Below are 22,246 nucleotides of genomic sequence, written 5' to 3' on the forward strand. Positions count from 1 at the left end.
TTGTTGTTGTTGTTGCAATTTTGTTTGTCTGTTTAATTAAAGCAATATGTGGCCTCGAGGAATGTTGGGTTAATTGACTCATCACTTATACGACAAACGAAGCACAAACAAATAAGCAAACAAACCAGCTCACACACACAAACACACACATACACACACACATGCACGCTAGTTAGCACATACAAAATGGGGGAAACATCAGCGTCGCTGTTAGCGGCGACGCCAACGCACACAACGCAGTAAAGGGCGTTGCCCAATCTATTTGTCAACTGTGGAGCTTGTGCGCAGCATTTGACGTTTGCCACACAACCAATCGCAGTTGTGGACATCGTTGGTATACGCCCACACACATATTGGCCACAGCGCATACGTTCCACATCACGTTGTGTTTAGCCCACATCCAAAAATACTGGTAACAATCAGTCGGCAAAAATAGTGGTAACGCAATAGAGTGCTGTCTCGTGGCGCTGCCAACTTCACGTGAGTGCCGAACTGGCGCACAGCCAACTTCACGTGCGAGTTCTCGTTTTGCGCGCTTTTCGCGTTGCCAACTATCATAAGTATCAATATCGATAGGTATTGCACGCAATCGCTTAAATATCGATAGATTGCAACTACCATTTTTAGTCATCGCTAGAGCGAGCACATTGAAGTTAGGGCGCTAAAATGTAATTGTTTTAAATGTCACTACGCAACACATGGCGACAGTACACAAATACTAGAAAGTACTAAAAGTCAATATAAACTGCATTAGGAATTAATACGAAAAATTCAATTTGTTAACAAAGTCTGACCATTCGGGATGCTGACATACATAGTTAGGAAACACTTAAATGCTCTCAAAACGCATATAATTTTTCATTACAAAAGCAAAGCTGTTTAAAATTACGCGCCTTCTCATAAAAATATACCAAGATTCTTGAAGAAGTGTAACCAGCTACAAATTCTTAGGTGTTCTGTATTTTAGTATATTTCTTCATTTCCAAAACGTATACCCTAGCGGTCACACTTCAATACAGCTGTTAAATAAACAGTTTCAAAAAATTATTTTTATAAATAAAAATGTTGACCTCTCTAAAAGTATTAATTATTAAATAATAAATAATTCATAACAATTTAATTTTATTTGTATGCGTCTGCTAATTAAAAGAGCCCAGCTCGAAGTGCACTGTAAACAGCAGGCAGTTGACATTTATGTTAAGCGTCGCCGATGAAAAGATCTGCTAAACAGCTGTCAGTTGTGGATTTACAGCCTCTGTTAGTCATTACACTGATGGTCAGCACAATTTGTGGATCACTTAACAGCAAAACAGTTTGTTAGCAGATATGCGTAGACATAGTACGCTGTTGACAGATCATTTGAGCATTGGCAGCGAGCGAGTGTTAGCATAATACTCAAGAAACCGCTATCTAAATTAATATTAACAGACAAAGAGTGACCAACAAAAACAACAGCAAATGTTAACAAGTTGTTTGATGTTAATGCTGATGTTGCCGTGATTTCTTCGGACTCTGTCCAATTTGCTCATATTGTTGAAGACTGTGTCAAGTGTTCGGTTCGTGATTATTATAGTGGCGTATTTTCCGTTTTTTTTTTTTGTAATTTGTTTTTTTTTTGTTTGTCGTTGTTATTGTCGCCTGCCGGTCACATATACATAAATAAACGCATACGTAGTTTCCATATATTGTGATTGTGATCGCGAGCAAAGGAGAGAGCGAGATGCACTAACAGCGGTTGTGATAAAAACGCTGCTTTAGTGTTGTGTATTTTTTGTTTTTGTTCTTGTTCTTCGTGCGGGCAAGTGGATATGAATCATTCGGCGACTACAACTACAATTACAAATACAATGCGAGTGCGAGTGCGAGGAGTGTGAGCGCAAATCATAAATAAATAAACTGTCCAGTCAAGCAAAAGTTAAACGAAACGATAAACGAAGCAGGAACAGTCAACAATCGACTCGCTCTCACACACACACACACTCACACACACATTATGTGCTCGCGTCGCGTCGTCAATTAAATACTACGCGTACTTTGTTGTTGTTTTCAAAATGCGCAAAGGCAACAACAAAGCAGCAGCAGAGCAACAACAAGAACAACAACAACAACGAGAACAACAGCAACAAATGTGGCCAACATCGAGTTCGTCGAGTGCAGCACTTTAAGAGCAAATAATTCACATTCGTTTTACTACATACATACATACATATATATTTTTTTGCTGTGACTCTGTGTGTGTGTGTGAATAATTTGGTGTTAAATGTAGGCCAAACAACGACAAACGACGAAACGACGGAGCAACAATAACAACAACAACAATTCGCATAATTGCATAGAAATTTACTGCGGCTGTCCAACGACGACAAAAGCGAAAGGTAAAAGTTAATTTGTATTTTACGACTCCTCTTCTTTCATCATTTGCATAAGTTGTTAACATGTTCAACAACTGCAAACAAAAAAACAAAAAACAACATTTTCAATGCGTGTTGAAACCAATAACAAATCAAAATACTTTATTGAAAGAAAACGAAAAAAAACACGCTGCATTCTTCGTCGCTCTCTCAGTAACGACGCTCTCTCGCGCTATCGCTCTCTGTCTCTCTCTCGCTCTCCCTATCTTTTCTTTTAGCATTTACGCCTGCGCCCCGCATGTTCGCCCATACACAGCAACAGTACACGCCTTAAAAGTGCATTAAAATTGTGCGCATGTGTGTGTTGGTAATCCATTATCTAACATTTGAGTATTTCGTTTTGTTGTTGTGTGCATGCAAAACTTAATATTTGTCTGCGCTTTCACACAGAGAGCTAGGGAGAGAGAGACACACACACACGCGCATGCATGACTTGCAATTGCAATGCAGACACAGGCATACACTCAAAGACGTAGTATGTATGTACTTAATATGGTTGTAGTGACACCAAAGTAGTTTTTGCACCTTGCGTGTAACTTGGTCTGGTCTTTACCGCTTATCGCTCCGATTTTTAGCAGCAAAGCATGTAAAAGGGAGAAAGAGAGCGAGAGCCAGCGATGTCAGACTCATCGGTGTCAACAGTTAATGCGTTCTATCTCTTTCGCTCTCTCTCACTCTATCTGTTTGTTGTCCACCTGTTGTTGCCACAAACAAAAACAACGCGAAAAGAAAATGGAACGCCGCAAGTGACACGCTTTGTGGCCATGGGGCACATTTCGCATTATTGTTGTTGTTCTTATTGCCGGACTTTTAACGCTTTTAATTGTTTGGCAATTAAAACAATTATAAACATATTAAGTTTGATGCTTACTGCCTGCTGCTCTCTTCATGGCTGACACACATTTCGTGCATGTGTGTGTGTGTGTGTTAGTGTCGATGTTCTGTTCGCCTACAGGAAATGTCATCGAAATTGCGCACACGTTTCGATAATCGATAATTGATATCGCAAACTGTAACAAGATCACATGAACACGTGTGTGTGAGTGTATGAGTGTGTGTGCATTTCCAATTGGAAATGTAGTGTTGATGAATGCGCAGCAGCGAAGCAGTCGGCAAACTAACGTCAAATTGCCCAATAGTAATAGTGTGACCTTTTAGAAAGCAAAGAAAAAGTTGAGCCGACACACAATCGCTCGACTAACAGATACCTAAAATATACACAAAATGATTAGATAACATTCGAAAATATTTGCTTTTAATTAAATTGATTATCTTGAGGGTCATAATTTTGACCAAATGTTAAACAATACATCTGCTCTGCTTGACCCAATTTCTAGTAGTTTATAGGGTATAAAACAGAAAAGCATATCGTTAAAGTTGTCATTTCATCGACCCCAAGCACAGCACAGCACACAACTTTTCAACTTGTTGTGCAAACAAAGCACAATTGCAGACAACAGCAATAACAATGACAATGCCAATAACAACAGCAACAACAACAACAACAAAGACAACTGGCTGACAAGCCCAAAAACCAGATGGGTCACCATTTGCGACACGTTGTAGAAACACATACATACATACATACTTACATAAATATGTATGTATGTATACATTTATGTATGTACTTCAAATATATGCAGAGTTACGTTTGAGCTTTGTAATTCTTTGTCAGCTAATCATGCAACGCATGCCACATGCTCATGCTCCCCCTCCCCCTCCACCTCTTCTCTTTTCCCCTTCTACTTCTCTTACTTCACTCTCAATTCAATTCAATCTCTTTCTCTCTCTCTCTCTCTCTCTCTGTCTGCCTATCTCCCTTACTCACTGCTTACTGCATTCAAATGTTGTCGCAGCCGGCTCTTGTATAAATCAAATCCAAATCGTTGAAACCTACGACAAAAAATGCCGTCGAGCAACTTGAAAATCGATGCGAGAATGCGAACGATAAGAGACGCGATTGAAAACACAAATATTCTCGTATTTCTGCAACTTCTTTGCAAACACACATATTCGCACACACAGCCAGACACAGCCAGCGTTGCCAGACATTAATACTTGCGACTGCGACAGCATTAAGTTGGCTGCGCCTCTTCGTTGTTAAGTTGTCTGCGCCTCTGCATCTCGTTTCGTAACGGGACACTGAATTCTGAGTCGACTAGCCAAAGCATTTAAAAATAAACAAACTCTTGACAGTTATCTATCACTTATCGTCGATATGATTTGTATATTTGCATTTGCCTTGACATTTGCGAAAGCAACTTAACTTGAATTTCCTCCTCTTGCTATTCTTGGCATGGCTATCGCGAATGCAACTTGAACTCTTGCTGCATCAGCATCTTTTGCCGGCGAGTTAAACAACGTTCAATAATATAAATATTGTTCTTTTGTGCATGATGTGTGATTCATCAAATGCAACAATGAAAATGAAAAGTGCTATAATATGCAAAAATGAAGCGAAGTAAGATACGACACTGGTCATGAGTTAGGGTATGAATAATTATATAATTTCAATATTCAGTATTCGTTTATACTACAGCAATTGATTCACTTCCCTTCACACTTGCCACCTCGAATGCCCAATCCAAATCAAAGCAAATGATTTCTTTCACCACACACTCTACCCAATGAGAGGTCTCCTTCATCATCATCATCATCATCACCATAATAATAATAAAAACCGAAAAGCGCTGTTCATTTAGCCAAACATTTTCACTCACGGGAACCATGCTCAATTAGTCGCCATGAATATAATAATAATAGTAGAAAAATCTGTGCAAATTTTGACATACCATGACTAACGGGGGACAATAAAAAAAAATAAAAACGAAAAGCGAAATTATGGAACTGCAAAACGAGACATTTTACCATTCGCGCAAAAGCGAGTCTAATAAATTCAAAATACAAACACTCACATGACCACATTCAATGCGAACAAAGTACTCATTCGCTCACTTGATAGCAAAAGTGATTCGTAAGTTGTGCACTTGTGTTGTCAATCCTTGAATTGTATTTTTATGCAGATCGTCTGTTGAACTCCAAAGTAAATAATCTTTCAAAGTCGAGAGTATTACTCATTGTTGTTGAAGATTGAAGATGTCTTTGCCAGCTTCAATCAAAAGAGTTCATTTCAATAAAAATAAGAGCCTGGGGAGTCCCCGAACTTTTCAATTTACGTTAGTTTTGCGAGAGACACTTGTGCAAATTGCTCTGATTGTTTAAATTTTTGAGATTTTGTGTTTTGTATGCAGTGCAAATTCCGTATTTACTAGCAAATTATAAGCAGCTGATAAGAGCAGCAACTTGCTTGGAATGTTTCGCCTGATAAAGCGCGCTGCACCACAATAAATATATTGAGTAAGCTATCGCCCCAGATTGAAGCTGTGGGGTTAACGCAAAGGTTGTCGAATGTTTACAAAAAATTTAGAACAAAGTCTTGACGCCGAACTCAGATATTTTTGTAACCCGCAATTACTATTTTTAAAAATAAACAAGTGAGAAAGCTTTAGTAGAGTATGCTCGACTGTGTGATACCTGCTACAAGCAGTGAGGTATTAATTTTTGAATATACCAAATTAATATATCACAAAAATACTGCAAATATGCCAAAGGCTATATATGGTATATTGGTATGTCAATTTTAAAATATACCATATTTTTATACCGCTAAAATACTGCAAATACACAAAATGCTATATTTATATGGTATATTAATATATTCATATTAAAATATACCGTATTAATATACCACTAAAATACTGCACATATACCAAAGGTTGTAAATGGTATATTAATATACCATTATGCCATATAAACAGTGTGATATTAATTTTAAAATATACCGAATTAATATACTACAAAAATATTTCAAATAGGGCCTTGTGTACATTTGTAGTACTATGTAAATATACCGTATTATCAATGCGGTATTTTTAAATATAACAAATTAATATACCAAAATATACCAAAGTCTATATTTGGTATAAAATATATATTTGTAATATACATTTGTTATCTTTCTTGCTGCACTTATGAATAAATAAAATCAAAGTGCTTTCGTGATTGTAGATCGTAAAGATAATAAGCAGTTATATAATAACACATTTGTTGCACAGTTCGATGACCGAAGGGGATTTGAATTTGAGTGCCATTAACATGCAATGCAAAGATAAGCCTTCAACTTTCTGATTGTGAATAAAAATACTTTCTCCTCTTCTATTAAAAATATTAATAAAAATAAGAACAATTGCTTTTTGAACTTGATCTAGTTTATAGAAACTAAAACACAGATCAGTTTCACGCCAAAGTCACCTTGTGCTCAATATTGACTTTCTTTGCATGAGAACGAAGGAAATAAAAGAGGTAATTTGATATTCCATTTGTCAAAATGAATGACAGTGAAGTGGAGCTTGTTGATGATATATCACAATATATTTAATATTTGTGCAAATGTTAATACAAATTTTGACGTCCATTCATGACAAATACAAACACACGCGTGTTTTGTGTGAATACGTGATTTATAATTGTAGCAATCGAGACTCTTTTTGTTGTTGTTGGCGTTATCGCTATGCCGAGCCGACGCGCTATAAATGTAACCACATACATTTAACGTTATACGATATGTGGTCTCTGTACATGGATGACAAGTGTACTCCGACAAACGAATGCGAACGCGAGTATATAATATCAAGAGGTACTATATACATACTGACTCGAGAATTGATTCACTGGGCAGCGAGCGTGCAACAATTGCCTGAAGCAGCTTTCCGATTAATCATCAAATCGAGTAGGCGACCGACCCGACCGCTCGACAAACGGATGAGTTCTCCTCCTCCTCCACGTCGACCTCCACCTCCATCATTCCTAGGAAATTGTTCCCCATGTCTGAATAATAACAACTCGGATTGATTCGATATAGTCTTATGTGGCACATAACGCAATGTGGCGAATGTGGGAATATCAATCTGATTGTGTCCCATGAGTCAACACAGATGCTTGCTTGCAACAGTTCATTCATTCATCTTGCAACAAGAACAATAAACAAGTTCATTAAATATATTGTAAACAAAGTCATTGAACAAAAGAAAAAAACAACAACAATTTCAACTTGTCCACTTAAAAGCAACCAACGACAATAACATGAACTCCAGCAAATGTGCCCGACTTCAACTGGAGTTATCGAGAAATTCAACTAGAAACTATTTGTTCAAAATGGGGAAAATCTGAGATGATTGCTGTTGGGTGGTAATCAAATTAAAAAGATAAACATACACAAAAATTCTAGAGCTTATCAACGCATTGATCGTTAAATAATTTTAGCCGTTAGCCATTGGATAAAAGCGTATTATAACACAGTCAGAGAGAGGCTTCTCCGATCGCAGAGATCAGTGTCGAGTACATTTAATTTTAACTACAGTATTTATGCTATCTGCCCACATAGTTGCGATCAGATACGAATTGTTGTTTTTTAAGACAATCTGGTATATTTTGCGCTCTATGGTATATTTAGAAAATAGTACTACATTCAGAATATACCATGGAGTACAAAATATACCAAATTATCTTAAATAACTACTAGCAATGCACCAAATATAGCCCTAAGTATATTTTAGAACTGTTGCGGTATATCAATATGGTATATTGAGGATAGTCTGGTATATTTTAAATGTAGTACTAATACTATTACTTAAATAACTACAATCAATATACCAAATATATGTTACACTATATTATAGTATTTTTTGGTATATTAATTTGGTACATTAATAATCGGTAATCGGTATATTTTGAATATAATACTATTACTTGAATAACTACAATCCATATACCAAAAATATACGTCAGTATATTCTAGTATTTTCTAGCACATTAATTAGAAAAGAATAATACCGCACAGTTTTGCTTTTATTTAAAATGCGTAGCAGGTATCCCACAGTCGAGTACAATCGACTCTTACTTATTTTGAGCCGTGACAACAATATTCAATATGTGACTTGAATCATAAATGATTCCCTTAAAATTGTATTAATATATTCTGCGGGCGTCGCATTCATTCTACATAATGTAAATTACATTTACATGAATATTATTATGTTTACAATTAGTTTACAATGCAAAGCAGCAAATTGCATATATATTTTTAATGTCCCTAAGAGTTCATTTTATTTCTTATACAGCAACGAGTTTACTTTGCCCCTAATAGCTTCCACATTCAGTTGGCTTTCTTCTGGCTGCATTGATCGAGTTGTGTTGTTTTGTAGGGCCATTATTAAAGTCTCTTCTAGCATTTTTGCAGCACTTTTAGTACTTTCAACGCGGGGAAAACAGCAACAGACACAGCACAAGGGAGATAGCGAACAAAAGGGGGCAAAGATCGTAAGCGATAAAAAAAGCAGAAAGTGAAAGCTAAATGGACAATTAATGATGTCTGCAGCATATCGATTGTTGTTGTTGTTGTTGCTGCTGACTTAAGTAATTGGCCGGAGGAAATAAACAGCTAGAGGAAACACGTGTCTGTCATTTTTTTTTTTTTTTTTTTTTTTTGCACAGCTTTGTTGACTTTGCAATTTAAGTTCGCTTTCGAGTGCAATTTGAAAATGATTTTCAAAAGAAGTTTGCTTGGCTTGGCTACGAAAGATTTTTCTTCGTTAATAAAATCTTTCATCTTCTGAATAGTTGTATATTTTTGTGTATGCAGAATATTTATTGTGAAATTTAACACGTTATAAAAATAAGTTTACTTATTTTCCCTTTTTCCTTAACTCATACAATATTGTTTGCTATTGAGAAGTAGCTTTGACTTTGAAATTTCGATTGCAGTACGCAAAGTACGCAAATTAAATAATAAATATTTTTACAGTCTATAGAATTTCTATCTTCTAAACAGTCAAATGGAATTAGAATGCAAAATAGCTATGGCAAAATTCTACACTTTTGAAATAATTGCGCTTTCTCGTAAAACTCGTAAATTTGCTATGGAGAAGTAACTTTATCTTTGCTTTGAAATTTTGCTTGGTGTAACTAATGTAAATGAAACTATGCATAAATGATTGGCAAGAGTCAAACTAAGAAATATCTAAATATTTTATAAATCTTTTGGGTACCAACTTGTCTATTTGCAACATTTTTGTGACAATAAGAAAACGACTTATAATTATATTGTTTGACTAATTTAATATGTGCTTTCAATAGTTTGTATATAAAATATATATTTAGTAATCTGGTTTTTTTTCGTTCACTTTAAGGAATGGAAATTTCGTAATAAAAAATGCTTATTTAGCAAATTCTTAATGAATAAAAATATTGTAAAATTCTAAACGTTTTCCCCTTTGCCGAAGTTCATTCAATATTAAATTTTCGTTACAATAAAAAACTAACTTTAGTTATTTTGTTTGCTACATTTTAATTCGGTGATTTCTATAAATGTAAAAAATGCAAATAAAAAAAAGATGATAATTTTGTGAATTCCTAATTTATGGAATATTTTCTACAAATACTCAAATATATATTCCATAGCTTAGGATTTCGTAAAATTATGATCTTCTGAAGTTAGTTTTTTTTTTTTTTTAATTTTCAGATGTTATAAGAATTGACAATTTTGTAATAAAGGTTTTTCTATTTTAAAACAATTATAAAACGACAATTTTGTGAATTCCTAAATGATGAAATATATTTATGAATTTATGAATTCAGAATTATTGTCAAATTCTACACGTTTCGAATAATTTTTCCCATTTTTCCCTTTTCCGCATTGAGTCGTAAAATTTGTTTGTTTTTGTTGTTGCAATTTTATTGTTTATTTTTGTTGAATTTCTATGATAATTACCACTTAAATATGCTAAAATTGTCTAAACTTAAACTGACATAAATTATAAACGGCATCTAATTACTCAACTCGAAGTCGGGTCGTCGATGTCGTTGTTGTTGTTGTCGCAGTTGTTGTTGTTGTTGCGCCAAAGCAAGACGCACCAAGCGACGCTGTTCCAGCTGTTGCAACTGTTGCGCCACCAGCATCCGATGCAACAGCTCCACTTTGGCATATTCTGTGACCTGAGTTTGCTTTCGTTGCTCTTGTTGTTGTTGACGATGAGAAGGAGGCAGCTCGAATTGTCCGTTGTGCATTTTTGTACTTTTAATTGCTGTCGTTGTTGTTGTTATTTTTACTACTGATTTGTAGTTGAAAATGTGATCAAACAACTGCGCAACGATACACAACAAGAGTTGCCAAATATTGTATTGAATCTGATAGATGTTGCCCTTTGTCACCTGGTACATGTTACACCTTTGAAGTGAACTCTTGAACTGTGTCAATGCCACCGTAAAGATGCAACTTTTATATGCAACAGGTAGCAAAATTGACAACTTGCGACAGGCAATCAAATCCATCCTTCAGGCAGCCATATGGCGTGGGTTGTGTTAATTTCCAAGTTACCTTAGGTAGAAATACCAAAAACTTTATGACTGTCCAAATATAAAATAATTTATATACCTAATTTCTATTACCTAAATTGCAAAATTACCTAACATTTTCTTAGCTTGGTCAGCGAGTTAAATATATTTTATTTTTTTATTATAGCAATGCTTATTTGAAAGGACAACGAAGTTATGACAAGTAATGTGTATTCCTTTTTCTATTTCTATATATTTCTATTTAAATTCAACAGTCAGTATTAAAGTTATATTGATAAAACTAGAATGATGCAACATGAGGAAATATTCGAACTCAGCTGATTGGAAAACTAACTGAAGACTATCGAAATATTTTATTAATCCTTTCGGAAATAAGGATGCCTTATAAGAAACGTTTTCCTTACCAAAAAGAAACCTAGTCGCCATTTAGAATAGAATGAAAATATTATATGATATAATAGATTATGATAGCAATGCTTATTTGAAGAAATTTTGCCGACAAAATTGAGCCAAATACTTTGTTTGTATAAATAAATTTTGTAATTTCTTAGTTCATTCAGTTTATAAGCCAGACGAAAGTTTTTTTTCGTTTTTCTTTTGTTATAATATTAGAGGATTGCTTCTAAATGTCATTAAGATATATCTATTTGGTTTTACCAGCTGATAAGTGAGTAAAGCTCGATAAGAATTATGATGACAAACTGACTCATAAGTAGTATTTAGTGTCTCTAACAATTTAACGGCTTCCATACAAGAGTGCCTTCTAGTTTTTCCCAAAATTAGCTCAAGTGACTTGATAGAAGTATTATATCTTAACATTTTAATAGCCTTTAATTTTAGTTATTAGTATTATGATAACTAGAATACTTGGAATATTGGAAGATTGGAATAATGGGGAAATACCTCTTAAAATTGTTTTATTTTTTATTTTAACTTAAAATTTAAGAAATTCAATGTAAGAAACAAAATGTTTTATTAGTTAATTATCAAAAAAGAAAGCTATCATTCTTTTACATTCCAATTTTTGTTGTAAAATATAACAAACTTAAAAAATTTGTAATTTAGATACAATTCGAAAGAATAATTATAACTATAGTATTTATAATTCCAGAATTTTTTTTGCGATCAGACAACAATTTAAGAAGTTATTTAAGAAATACTTTTGTATGGCAAAGAACGCCGACTTTGCTTTGGCAGACAATTTGGTATATTTTCAATTCTCTGGTATATTTTGAATATAGTACTATTTAAATATACCAAATATATCGATATATTTTAGTATTTTTAATATAATATTATTTTTAGAATTAATATACCACATGTATTGAAATATTTCAGTAATGTTTACCTATATTAATTTATTATGTTTGTAGAATATGGTTTTATTTAAAATGAGTCTCTTACAATGGAGTGTGCTCGACTGTTTTCCTACTCTTTGTGCTTTTCTAATTTTACACATTGGTATAAACGCTTAGAAGCCTTTGCTACATCAACGACAACCTTAAAGCATTTACTAGAATTTCCTTTGCTTCTGGCCAATTCTGATTTTAACTTTTTCTCCTTTGCTTTCAGGCCCTTGGAGATGGATCGGGCGGGAATGCAGGCACGTCCCGTGCCGGCTCCGCGTCGCCTTTACCCGGAGATACGGGCTGCCGACTATGAGAATATCGAGATCAATGTGAACAGCAGCAGCAGCACAAGTACTGCCAGTAGCACCAATCAAATCAATCACAGTCACAGCAACAACAACAACAACAATATTAACAACAACAGTGCGTGCAAAAAGTTAAACATCGATGTGGAGAATATGCACGCAAGTTGCGCTGACAAGAAACTGCCAGCTTATAGTCACAACAAACTGATACTGCAGGAGCTGAACGTGGAGCAGCCAATCTATGGACCCGATGCCAATGAGAATGTGCCCACAGAGCCGCTTTATGCGACGCCCAAGCCAGCGCCCAGGCAGCGAGCAAGAGCGGAACTGCTGCTCGAAAAGGAGGAAGACGAAGAGCGAGAACGAGAAGCGGAAGCGAAGGCTGTGAAAGCAGCGGAAGAGCAACCTGGAACATTGCCAAAGAAGGCATTGCGTGCTGCGCCTCAAGTGCCAACGAAGCAGCAACAACTCGAACTCGAACGTCGTCGCCCCGATCGCTGCTCCATCTCGAGTGAGTTCTCCACAACGAGCATTGGAGGCAACGGGCAGCCGGAGGATGATTCCCGTTACGCATCGAATGCATCGCTCGACTGCAGCGAGAGCGGTTCACAGAGCGGCAAATTCAAGTCGCCGTCACCCGGGTACGTAGACGTTGAGGGTGAGCACAAGGATGTTGTTCAGCGGGAGCCCCAAACTGAAACAGATATTGAGAGTCAAACACAAAATGAAACCGAAACCGATACAGAAACTGAAACTGAATCTGACATCGAAATCGAAACAGAGGCCGAGGCGGATGGCGCCGCCTCGTCCGATCTGTCGGAGATTTCTGCGAGCTGTGACGATCCCAAGTAAACGTTTTCAACAATTTTTCACTTGCTTTTTCCACACTCTTTTACCTTGGTGTCTTTTATTTAATTTTTTTCGTTTAATTCTAATGGGTTTTTACAACTACTTTAAGTACACTCATACAAAACAAACCAAAACCAAACCAAAGCAATCAATTTAACTAATACAAGTAGTCTGGATTGGGTAATTAATCAAGTAGTTGGTTTAACTTACTAAATATTTAGTTACTTTGGACTGCACACCACACAAAATTCCCTTCCTCCCAAGGTCATGGAAACACATTAAAAACTTTGTACATACCCAAAAAAAAAACACATGGTGTCCACTTAACCCTTGGCAAATCAGTTTACGATTTATCATCGCCCGATTTTACGATTACAAATTCCTTTTTCATATATTTCTATTTAAATCCTCCAATCAGTATTAAATGTATGTTGATGAAACTAGAATGAAAAAGATGCAATTTGAGAAAATATTAGAATTCAGCTTTAACTAATGAATATCGAAATATCGGTACGTTCTCTTTACCATAGAGAACCCAGTTCGAAGTACAAAGAACAGATTATAATATAGGTTATAATAATAGATCAATAATCATTTGATGTTTTACATCTTTTTATTTTAATGTACTAATCTTTTCTTTAATCCAAATTTTAAGTTAGACAAACAGCTAAATACACAGTATTCGTATTATATATATTTTCATATTATATTTTTTACGACTCTCAAATATTTTACATCGCACCTCAATTTAATTCGGTTCTGAAACTGTTAGGCTTATTATGACTTTACAAGTTTTGTAAAGTTTTAAAAACAATTTTATATTATTGATATCATGCACTTCAATATTATTATTTTAAGCTCTAGTAAAGAATTTGTTCTTGTCAATCAAACTTTATATTTATAATGGCTTCTCACAGCTTTTGTGAATTGTTTTTGAGCAATTAACAAATATGTTTAGAGATTTGTGTTCAACACATTTACAAATACGCTTTGTCTTCCTTTCCAACTCTATTAACTATTAAAACAATCTTTCAAGCTGAGCCAAAGTTTTGTTACAGAAATTAATATAATTTCGAAACTAATTCAATGGTTTCAACAATCATTAGAAATATATTTACGCAGAATTTTCCGCTACTCCCTTTGAAAGTTCTTGGCAAGTTTTTGAAACTTCGTGGATCTTCATTTTGAATTCCACTGATCATTGATCTTTCCGAACGGTTTTTAAAATGCAGCCGCAATCAACTAATTTTTACGTTTTTATATAGAAAGCATGCGTACAACAAGAACATATTTCTTGTCGATCTTCAAACAGATGTCATAGCAATACAATTCTTTGCAACTGATCTTTCTACATTGATCAGTCTGAGTGATCAATGGTCCTTGACTCTTGGTGTTGTTGTTGTCACGGCGCGTTGAACTGCGGTGTGCAATCAGTAAACAGTTGCGACACAAACACTTCTTTTTGTAGAGCATCTTCTTTCACTTGAAGAGGGGATGAATTGCGGCGACAGCTGAAACAGATTCCCAAAATCTTTAGCACGCTCTACACACTGCGACTAAACTAAGTATAGCTCAAGATCGAGAGCGAGATCCGCTGCGTAGCTATTTATAGCAAACAACTTCCGACAAGGCGGCATTAATCACACTCGATCCAAAAATACGTACAATATATAGACGATCGACTTTCAAGTTCAATGGCAGCACAGATCCGTTTGGAGATCTTTTCTTTTGTTGGTGGCAGGATCAGTTGGCGCTGGAAAGTTGCAGACGAACGACGAACGATCGTTGCTCTTAGTTTTTAGAGAGGTGTTTTTGTGTGTTAACAACAAACAGTTCCCTTAGCTTAGGGTTTGCACTAACCAGCCAAATAACTTTGCACTCTCCTTTCCGCATTCATCTCAACTCTCGACATTCTTTTGAAGGAACCTGCTGCGCTCGCTGGGCAACACATCGAAACTACTCGGCGAGGCGATTGGCGAGCGCGTTGCCTTCAAGGCGAAGGGCGCCAAGAAGCGCATCGACAAGAATCTAAAGAGCTCCACGGAGGCGATCAGCAATCTCGGCACCGATCTGCGAAACGCTGCTGGCAAACGTTTCGGTTCGAATTTCTCATTGGGCAGACGCGACAAGACTGCTGCAGGCGGTGCTCCGGCAACCGGAACGTCGTTGGATAGCCAAGCGGAGGCGGAGCTGGAACGACGTCGCACGATGCCCAACACGGATGTGTTCAGTGCAATACAGTTCAATAGTCCGCTGCATCGCAATGCGAACGGCGGCGGCCAAACGGATCTCAGCGAGCAGCCCGCCGACGAGCTGACCTACGAGGTGCCGCCGATGCAGTCGAGGCCGAAGCCCGCCAAGGCTGCCAAGCCGCCCAGCTACGATGAGGCATTGCGGTCGCGACCCACGCCGCCGGTGCCCGCGGTGGCCGCCAAGCATTTGGCTCTGGAGGCAGCACAAAAGGTGCAGCTGCGAAGCCAGCAGCAGTCGAGCAGCGGCGATTCGACAGGTGAGGAGTTGCCGATGCCAGCGTTTCCGGCGCCGCGTCTCTCGCAGCATTTGGACGCACTGCAGCCGCCGACACGCCACAAGCGTCGCAAGAACTACGAAAACATACAGTTGCGTCGTCCGCCCGTCGATTCCGCCGAGCTGCATGAACTGAATCGCGTCGCAGCCGATGCGGAACGCAAGGAATCGCTGCTCCTCAATGCGAACATTGCCGCCGAAGAGGCGCGTGCTCCGAAGCCAGAGCGCAGCGACTCGTGGCAGTTCTACGACGAGGCCGCGGTGAATCCTGGCGAGGCAGAAGAGGAGGACGTCGACTGCGATTCATGCTCGTCCCCTGAGCCGTTGTATGCCAATCAGGAGGCCACCTACGGCAAGCTCTTTGAGATGGCCACCAGCAGCAATAGTCGCAACAAGCTTCTGACACCACAGCCGGAACTCGCGTGCATCAGCGAAGATGGCGAGCTGGACAGCAACGATGGTGCAGTTGGCGGCTGGTCGGGAGCGGGATCGGGAATCGGAGCTGGAACGCATGCGGAGTTGATCGAAGAGTTTGATCCGCTGATGAGCAAATCATCGACGCTGGCGCGTTCGAACAAAAGCAACGAACTGCTGCTGCTCGAGCATCTGCTCGAGGAGGACACTTATGGCACCATCAAGCGGGAGCAGGACGATGTCAGCATGTGCACCTCCGAGGAGGATGCGCGCAACAATGATGCCACCACACCAACAACGCCAACAAGAACAACGGCTGCCGTAGCTGGGGCAGCAACAACTTCCCCATCGACTGCCGCAAGCAACGAGCAGTTGCAGGAAGATTCCGATTCCCCCGATGCAGTCGAGGCACGCGCCAAACCCTTCCTTTGTCGCCTCGACGAAAAGTCCGCAGCATCCGCTGTGGTCGTTGATTTGTCGGCGCCATCGCGGAATCGCACAAATTGGTTTGTGGGCGACAAGGCGAACACACACATCGAGGGCGACAGTCCGCCCACGTATCTGGAGGCCATTGGCGGCGACGGTCAACCGCTGGCCACATCATCATCATCATCAGCAGCAGCAGCAGCAGTCGGAGCATCAACATCAGCCGCAGCAGCAGCGACAACCACATCGCCAACAGCTTCAGCTGGCGGTGAAACACGCTCCACGCTCGGTTCACGTTTTAGGCAAACGATGAGCGCCTTCTCGAATGTCAAACTGCGCATGGATGCGATGAAGCGACGCGCCAGCTTTAAGGGCGCTGCCCAACGGCAGTCGGATGTCAAGGTGGCACTCCAGATGGTGCCACGTCCGTGTTTGTCGCCTCTGCTGGTGCGCTACGAGGGACCGCTGGTGCGTTTTCCCTCGGGCGTCGTCGAGGACATACTCAAGGAGATGCAGAATCGCAAGGCCATTCTGCGTGATCGTCAGTTTCAGACGTTCCTCGATCAGGAGATGAAGACGCCCAAGGAACTGATACCGCTCGACACGATCACGACGCTGCAGTGCGTCAGCAACAGTCGCGTCACGGACAGTGCCACGCATTTCTATTGCTTCGAGGTGACCACGTCGCAGCCGAAGAATGGCAACGCCACCTCCGATAATATGTCCTCCAATCCGAATCTGTTGATGACCAGCAATGCCTGCGGCAATGTGAAGCAACAGCGTGTCGCCCATCTCTATGGTGTGGGCAAGGAGTCCGAGCGCGGTGTCTGGATGCAAAAGATCCTCGAGAGTCTCACGAACAGCGTGCCCGTGAAATATACCTGCCACTATTATCGCGCCGGCTGGTGCTACCTTAAGGTGAGCTCATCTTTCTGCTTTTATCTTTCTAATATTTACTATTTAATGCATTGCTTTCTTATTCGCTGCAGAATTCCATCACCTCAGAATGGAGCGGCACTTGGCTGGTGTTGCGCAAGAGTCAGCGACGTCTCATCTTTGTCAGCGAGGCCAACGGAAATGTCGAGAAAATGGATCTGCGCAAAGCGCGTTGCATAGGTCAGTATAAATGGCATTAACAATTTACACTTTTTGGCATTACACTATTCGACCAGTTCGCTTTTGACAAATGTAAAAAGAGTCTATTAGGTTTGTCAAAAACATATTCGAAGTCACCTTTTGAAAGTCTCGGCATAATTTATACAACCTTTTGTGACCCGTTAACTTTTGTGAAAAGTAGAAAGGGTCTATTAGGTTTGTCAGAAACAAAATAACCACGACTGCCTGCTCGTTTAAAATTCCCTTTTGGGAAAAGTAAAAAAGGTTTAAAATCTTTCTCTGTAAAAAAACACCACGACTCATTTACAATTGCTTATTTGGGTGTGACTTTTACAACATATTTGACTAGTTATCTTTTGGGAAAGCAAAAAGGGTCTATTAGGTTTGTCTGCATGTTTAAAATGCACTTTCGGGAGAAGTTAATAGGGTTAAATAGGTTTGTCAGAAACAAAAAAACACCGCGACAAGTTTAGAATAGATAATTTGGGTTTTACTTCTGCAACATTTTTGACCCGTTCGCCTATGTGAAAAGTAGAAGGGATCTATTACGTTTGCACTCGTTCATATTTTATAGTTTCGGCATTTAGAACATTTTCGACCTGATAGTCGACATTTGTTATAGTCGATTCTACCTTGTATACTTCTTAAATCCATATCTCAATATCAAATCTTCACACACATCTAATTTTGGATCATAAATGTTATGTCTATTCAATCGGTGTCATGCTAAATGTGGTTTCTCTTTCTATTTCATTGCGCTGCTGCAGTGCTGAAGGAGAGCGACGATTCCATTGACAATCTGCACGTGGAGAGCGGCCCGTTGCTGATGATCGACTGTCCGCCGTACTCGGTGTACATGATCATGAGCTCGGCGAGGGAAACTAAGATCTGGCGACACATCATTCGCGAGGTGGCCCACAACAATGGCTTCTCGCTGGGCGATCAGCAGCTGACGCGCTACGATGTGCCCGTCATCGTGGACAAGTGCATCAATTTCGTGTACATTCACGGCTCCATGTCGGAGGGCATTTATCGCAAGTCCGGATCGGAGAATTCGATGCACAAACTGATGAGCGCCTTTCGTGCGGATGCCTTCAATGTGGAGATCACGCGCAACGAATACAATGAACACGATGTGGCCAATGTCCTCAAGCGTTTCATGCGCGATCTGCCCGAACGTTTGCTGGGCAAACTAACCGACAGCTTTGTGTTTGTCACCGAACTCGCTGTGGCCTCCGAGAAGATACCCATCTACAGGGAGCTGCTCGGACGGCTGAGCACCATTGAGCACGAGACGTTGCGACGCATCGTTGGCCACTTGGTGTTCATCAGTTCGCAGCAGGCGAAGAACAAAATGAGCATACAGAATCTAACCATGATCTGGGGTCCCACACTGCTGGCGAAGAAGGTAAGTTAACTACCAGTTGCATAAATTGACAATTTGCTAATCGTTTAATGTGACAACTCTTTGTGCAGTGTGACGAACTCATTTACTCACAGAAGGAGGCCGATGTGCTCACCGATCTAATTGTACTCTATAAGAATCTATTTCCCTGCAGCGCCGATGAAATGGTAAGCATCTAATATATACAACAAAATTAAGTTTATTTGCAATTGTGATTCAATTTGTTTACATAAAGAAAGTTACTACTTGAATAGCTTGTCGATCTAAGCTGCATTTCCCAATTACAAGCTAATATAGATCATATTTGTCCGTCACTCAATACTATATACTACTATACTATATACTATACTATATATACTATTTTAAAACACAAATATGAACTTTAGTCAAACGACAAACTCGCAGCAATGAATGAGCAAAAGTTTTATACGGCACCAAAATGAAAACAAAAAAATTTTATGGCTCTCTCGATATACACAAAATCTCTCCAAACGATCTTGGCTTCAATGTGCCCAATTTATTTCACTTCTTTTTAAACTGATCGGTCACTCATCATATCTTTCAAACAGATGCCCCTTAAACAAATATAGTTAAAATGGTAATCTATCTATTATTTATCTTTATGCTAGAGTAATAAATATTATCGCAAACTATCGGCTTGCACTTTTATAAGCAATTTGTGAACAAATATGTTTAAAATTCTTATATATCAACTATTTATCTATATGCTATAGTAACCAATATTATCGTTTACTATCGCTTTATATATTTATAAGAATCTACATGTTATCTATATCCTATAGTAACCAATATTATCGCAATACTATCGCCTTGCACTTTTATAAGCAATTTGTTAGCAAATATGTTTAAAATTGTTATCTATCTAGTATTTATCTATATGATTTAGTAACCAATATTATCGTTTACTATCTCTTTATTTATTTATAAGAATCTATACGTTCTCTATATGCTATAGTAACCAATATTATCGCCTTATACATTTATAAGCATTCTTTCTAACACCTTTTGCTTCTTTTTATCCTTATGTTCCATAGAAAAAGGAGCAAGCCATGCTGATGTGCCTGCAAAAATACTATGCTGCCGCTGAGACACTTAAAGATGCTGTGAAACAGTCTGGTGATATTAAGATCTGGATCAGTCTAAATCCCAATCCGGATAATACAACAGAGGTAAGACCGAGCGAGCGAGAAATGCCTAAAATAATACAATACATTACTAACACATTTTTTTCACATTTGCACACAGGAGAAGACACAAGTGAATGCGACAATCTCACCGACAAAGACCGCCTATGAGTTGTGTCGCGAGTATTCGGAGAAGATGCGATTGCCCACACATCAGCTTACGCTGTACGAGGTGATCTTGAATGATAGTCTTGAGCGGCCGCTGCATCACGATGCCAAAGTGTTCGATGTCATATTGAATTGGTCGTATTGGCCCGAAGAGGATCGCAAGCACAATTATCTTGTGGTTCGACCCATCGATATGCTGCGCGAGGTGCAGCGGGCTGTGAAGAATCTGGCGACAGTGACGCCGGGCAAGGAGCTGCGCTTTGCTGACTATCGCACCAAGTCCTTTAAGTCGCTGCAGTGTGAGCTGCGTGATGGCAAAATTGTTGTCTCGAAGAAGGATAAGAACGACAAGACAACGATAATACGTGAAATATTCCTGCAGAGCTCAACCGCGTATTTGGGCTGTGAACGCAAGCGTGACTTCCCCTGGAGCTGGGCCATCACATTTGTGGAGCGCACTCAGGCGCAAATTATGAGGTAAGCAAGACATGATCACAATTGTATTATATGGTATGCATAATATTTTCCATGTTGCACTTTTGCAGATCGCGTGATGCTCCGTACATTGGTCATGTGCTGGCGGGCAGTGAATGGGTCGATCGCACCATTTGGTATTCAAGCATTTGGTATTGTCTACATGGGGATAATATATTGCCGCCAGCGGAGATCATCATCAAGTGAGAGAGAACAATTTTCCAAGATTATTCTACCCTTAATTTTAATTTATTCATACTGGTCCTTTCTAATTATTATTATTATTTAAAAACATTTTTTCTTATGTTTTTTTTTTTTGTTTAGCTTAATTGGCAATATTATTTAGTGTTTTTTTAGTGCGATAAATTGTAGATACTATTGAATAATATACTCTAAACTTGAATTGATCGATCCGAAGTTAAAGTTTCCATAACGATCGTGATAAAGCAAATTAAAATGTGTTTTTAGCATTTGTGCAATACAAAAAAAATAATTTCCATCTATCAATAATGTAATTTAGCAAATTATATCATTCTTTTATAATATCCCCAGCACATCGAATTAAGTTCAACGCTTTTGGTTCACACTTAAATCTTTCATAGCCTCACAAACTTATCCACATATGAGTACTTTTTATATTCATGTACTTATCAATGAATATCCGACAAGAAACATTATTCCAATTTCTTTATGTCATTAGTTTTTTTGGAGTATTCTTTTCAACGTTGTGCATTTAACAACATTTATCTTAAAGCTATGCCATCTGTCTTCAATGTAGCTAGTTCCTCCGAGGCATCTTCGACATTTTGTGTGTATGTTTTGTTCGTTTGTGTAATTATATTAGTATGACTGACAATGTGTGTGTGTGTGTGTGTGTAGCTAGGGAAAATTTAATTTCACATCCATCTTTTCACTATTGCAAACTTAATTATATTTGTATTTTTTTTCCAATTTATATTTAAATATTTCACTATCCATATTTATGTATTTTTATATGATTGCATTTTAAATTTAATAATAGTAAACATTCTAATTAAGCGAAGAATGGAGAAAAAACATAGATGAAAATATAAACACAAGATATATTTTGTATTTTTTAATGCCATTATATATTAATGTCTATGAACAATAACTGCAATAAATAATAAAAAAATAAAATCACTTAAATTTATGTTAATTACTATTATTATTTATTACTATTAATATTTTATTAAGTAAGTATTATTATTCTTATTAAGTAACAAAG

At 38.2% G+C, this 22,246-nt stretch overlaps 1 protein-coding gene across 2 annotated transcripts; it reads left to right on the forward strand.

Moving 5' to 3' along the window:
• Window positions 1-1,294: 1,294 nt before the first annotated feature.
• LOC117569259 (uncharacterized) lies at window positions 1,295-22,123 on the forward strand. Of its 2 annotated transcripts, none has more exons than XM_034250342.2 (9): window positions 1,295-2,375; window positions 12,396-13,325; window positions 15,249-17,610; window positions 17,682-17,808; window positions 18,576-19,216; window positions 19,285-19,380; window positions 20,269-20,403; window positions 20,480-21,003; window positions 21,072-22,123. In XM_034250342.2, the coding sequence occupies exons 2-9, from the start codon at window positions 12,406-12,408 to the stop codon at window positions 21,205-21,207; spliced, it is 4,941 nt and encodes a 1,646-aa protein (XP_034106233.1). In that variant the 5' UTR covers window positions 1,295-2,375; window positions 12,396-12,405; the 3' UTR covers window positions 21,208-22,123. The 2 variants fall into 2 exon arrangements, with proteins under 2 accessions (XP_034106233.1, XP_034106244.1); XM_034250353.2 differs by having other exon boundaries at window positions 1,296-2,375; window positions 12,396-13,118.
• The last annotated feature ends 123 nt before the right edge of the window (window positions 22,124-22,246 follow it).

Source organism: Drosophila albomicans, chromosome X (assembly GCF_009650485.2).
Source record: "Drosophila albomicans strain 15112-1751.03 chromosome X, ASM965048v2, whole genome shotgun sequence".
Lineage (NCBI taxonomy): Eukaryota > Metazoa > Arthropoda > Insecta > Diptera > Drosophilidae > Drosophila > Drosophila albomicans.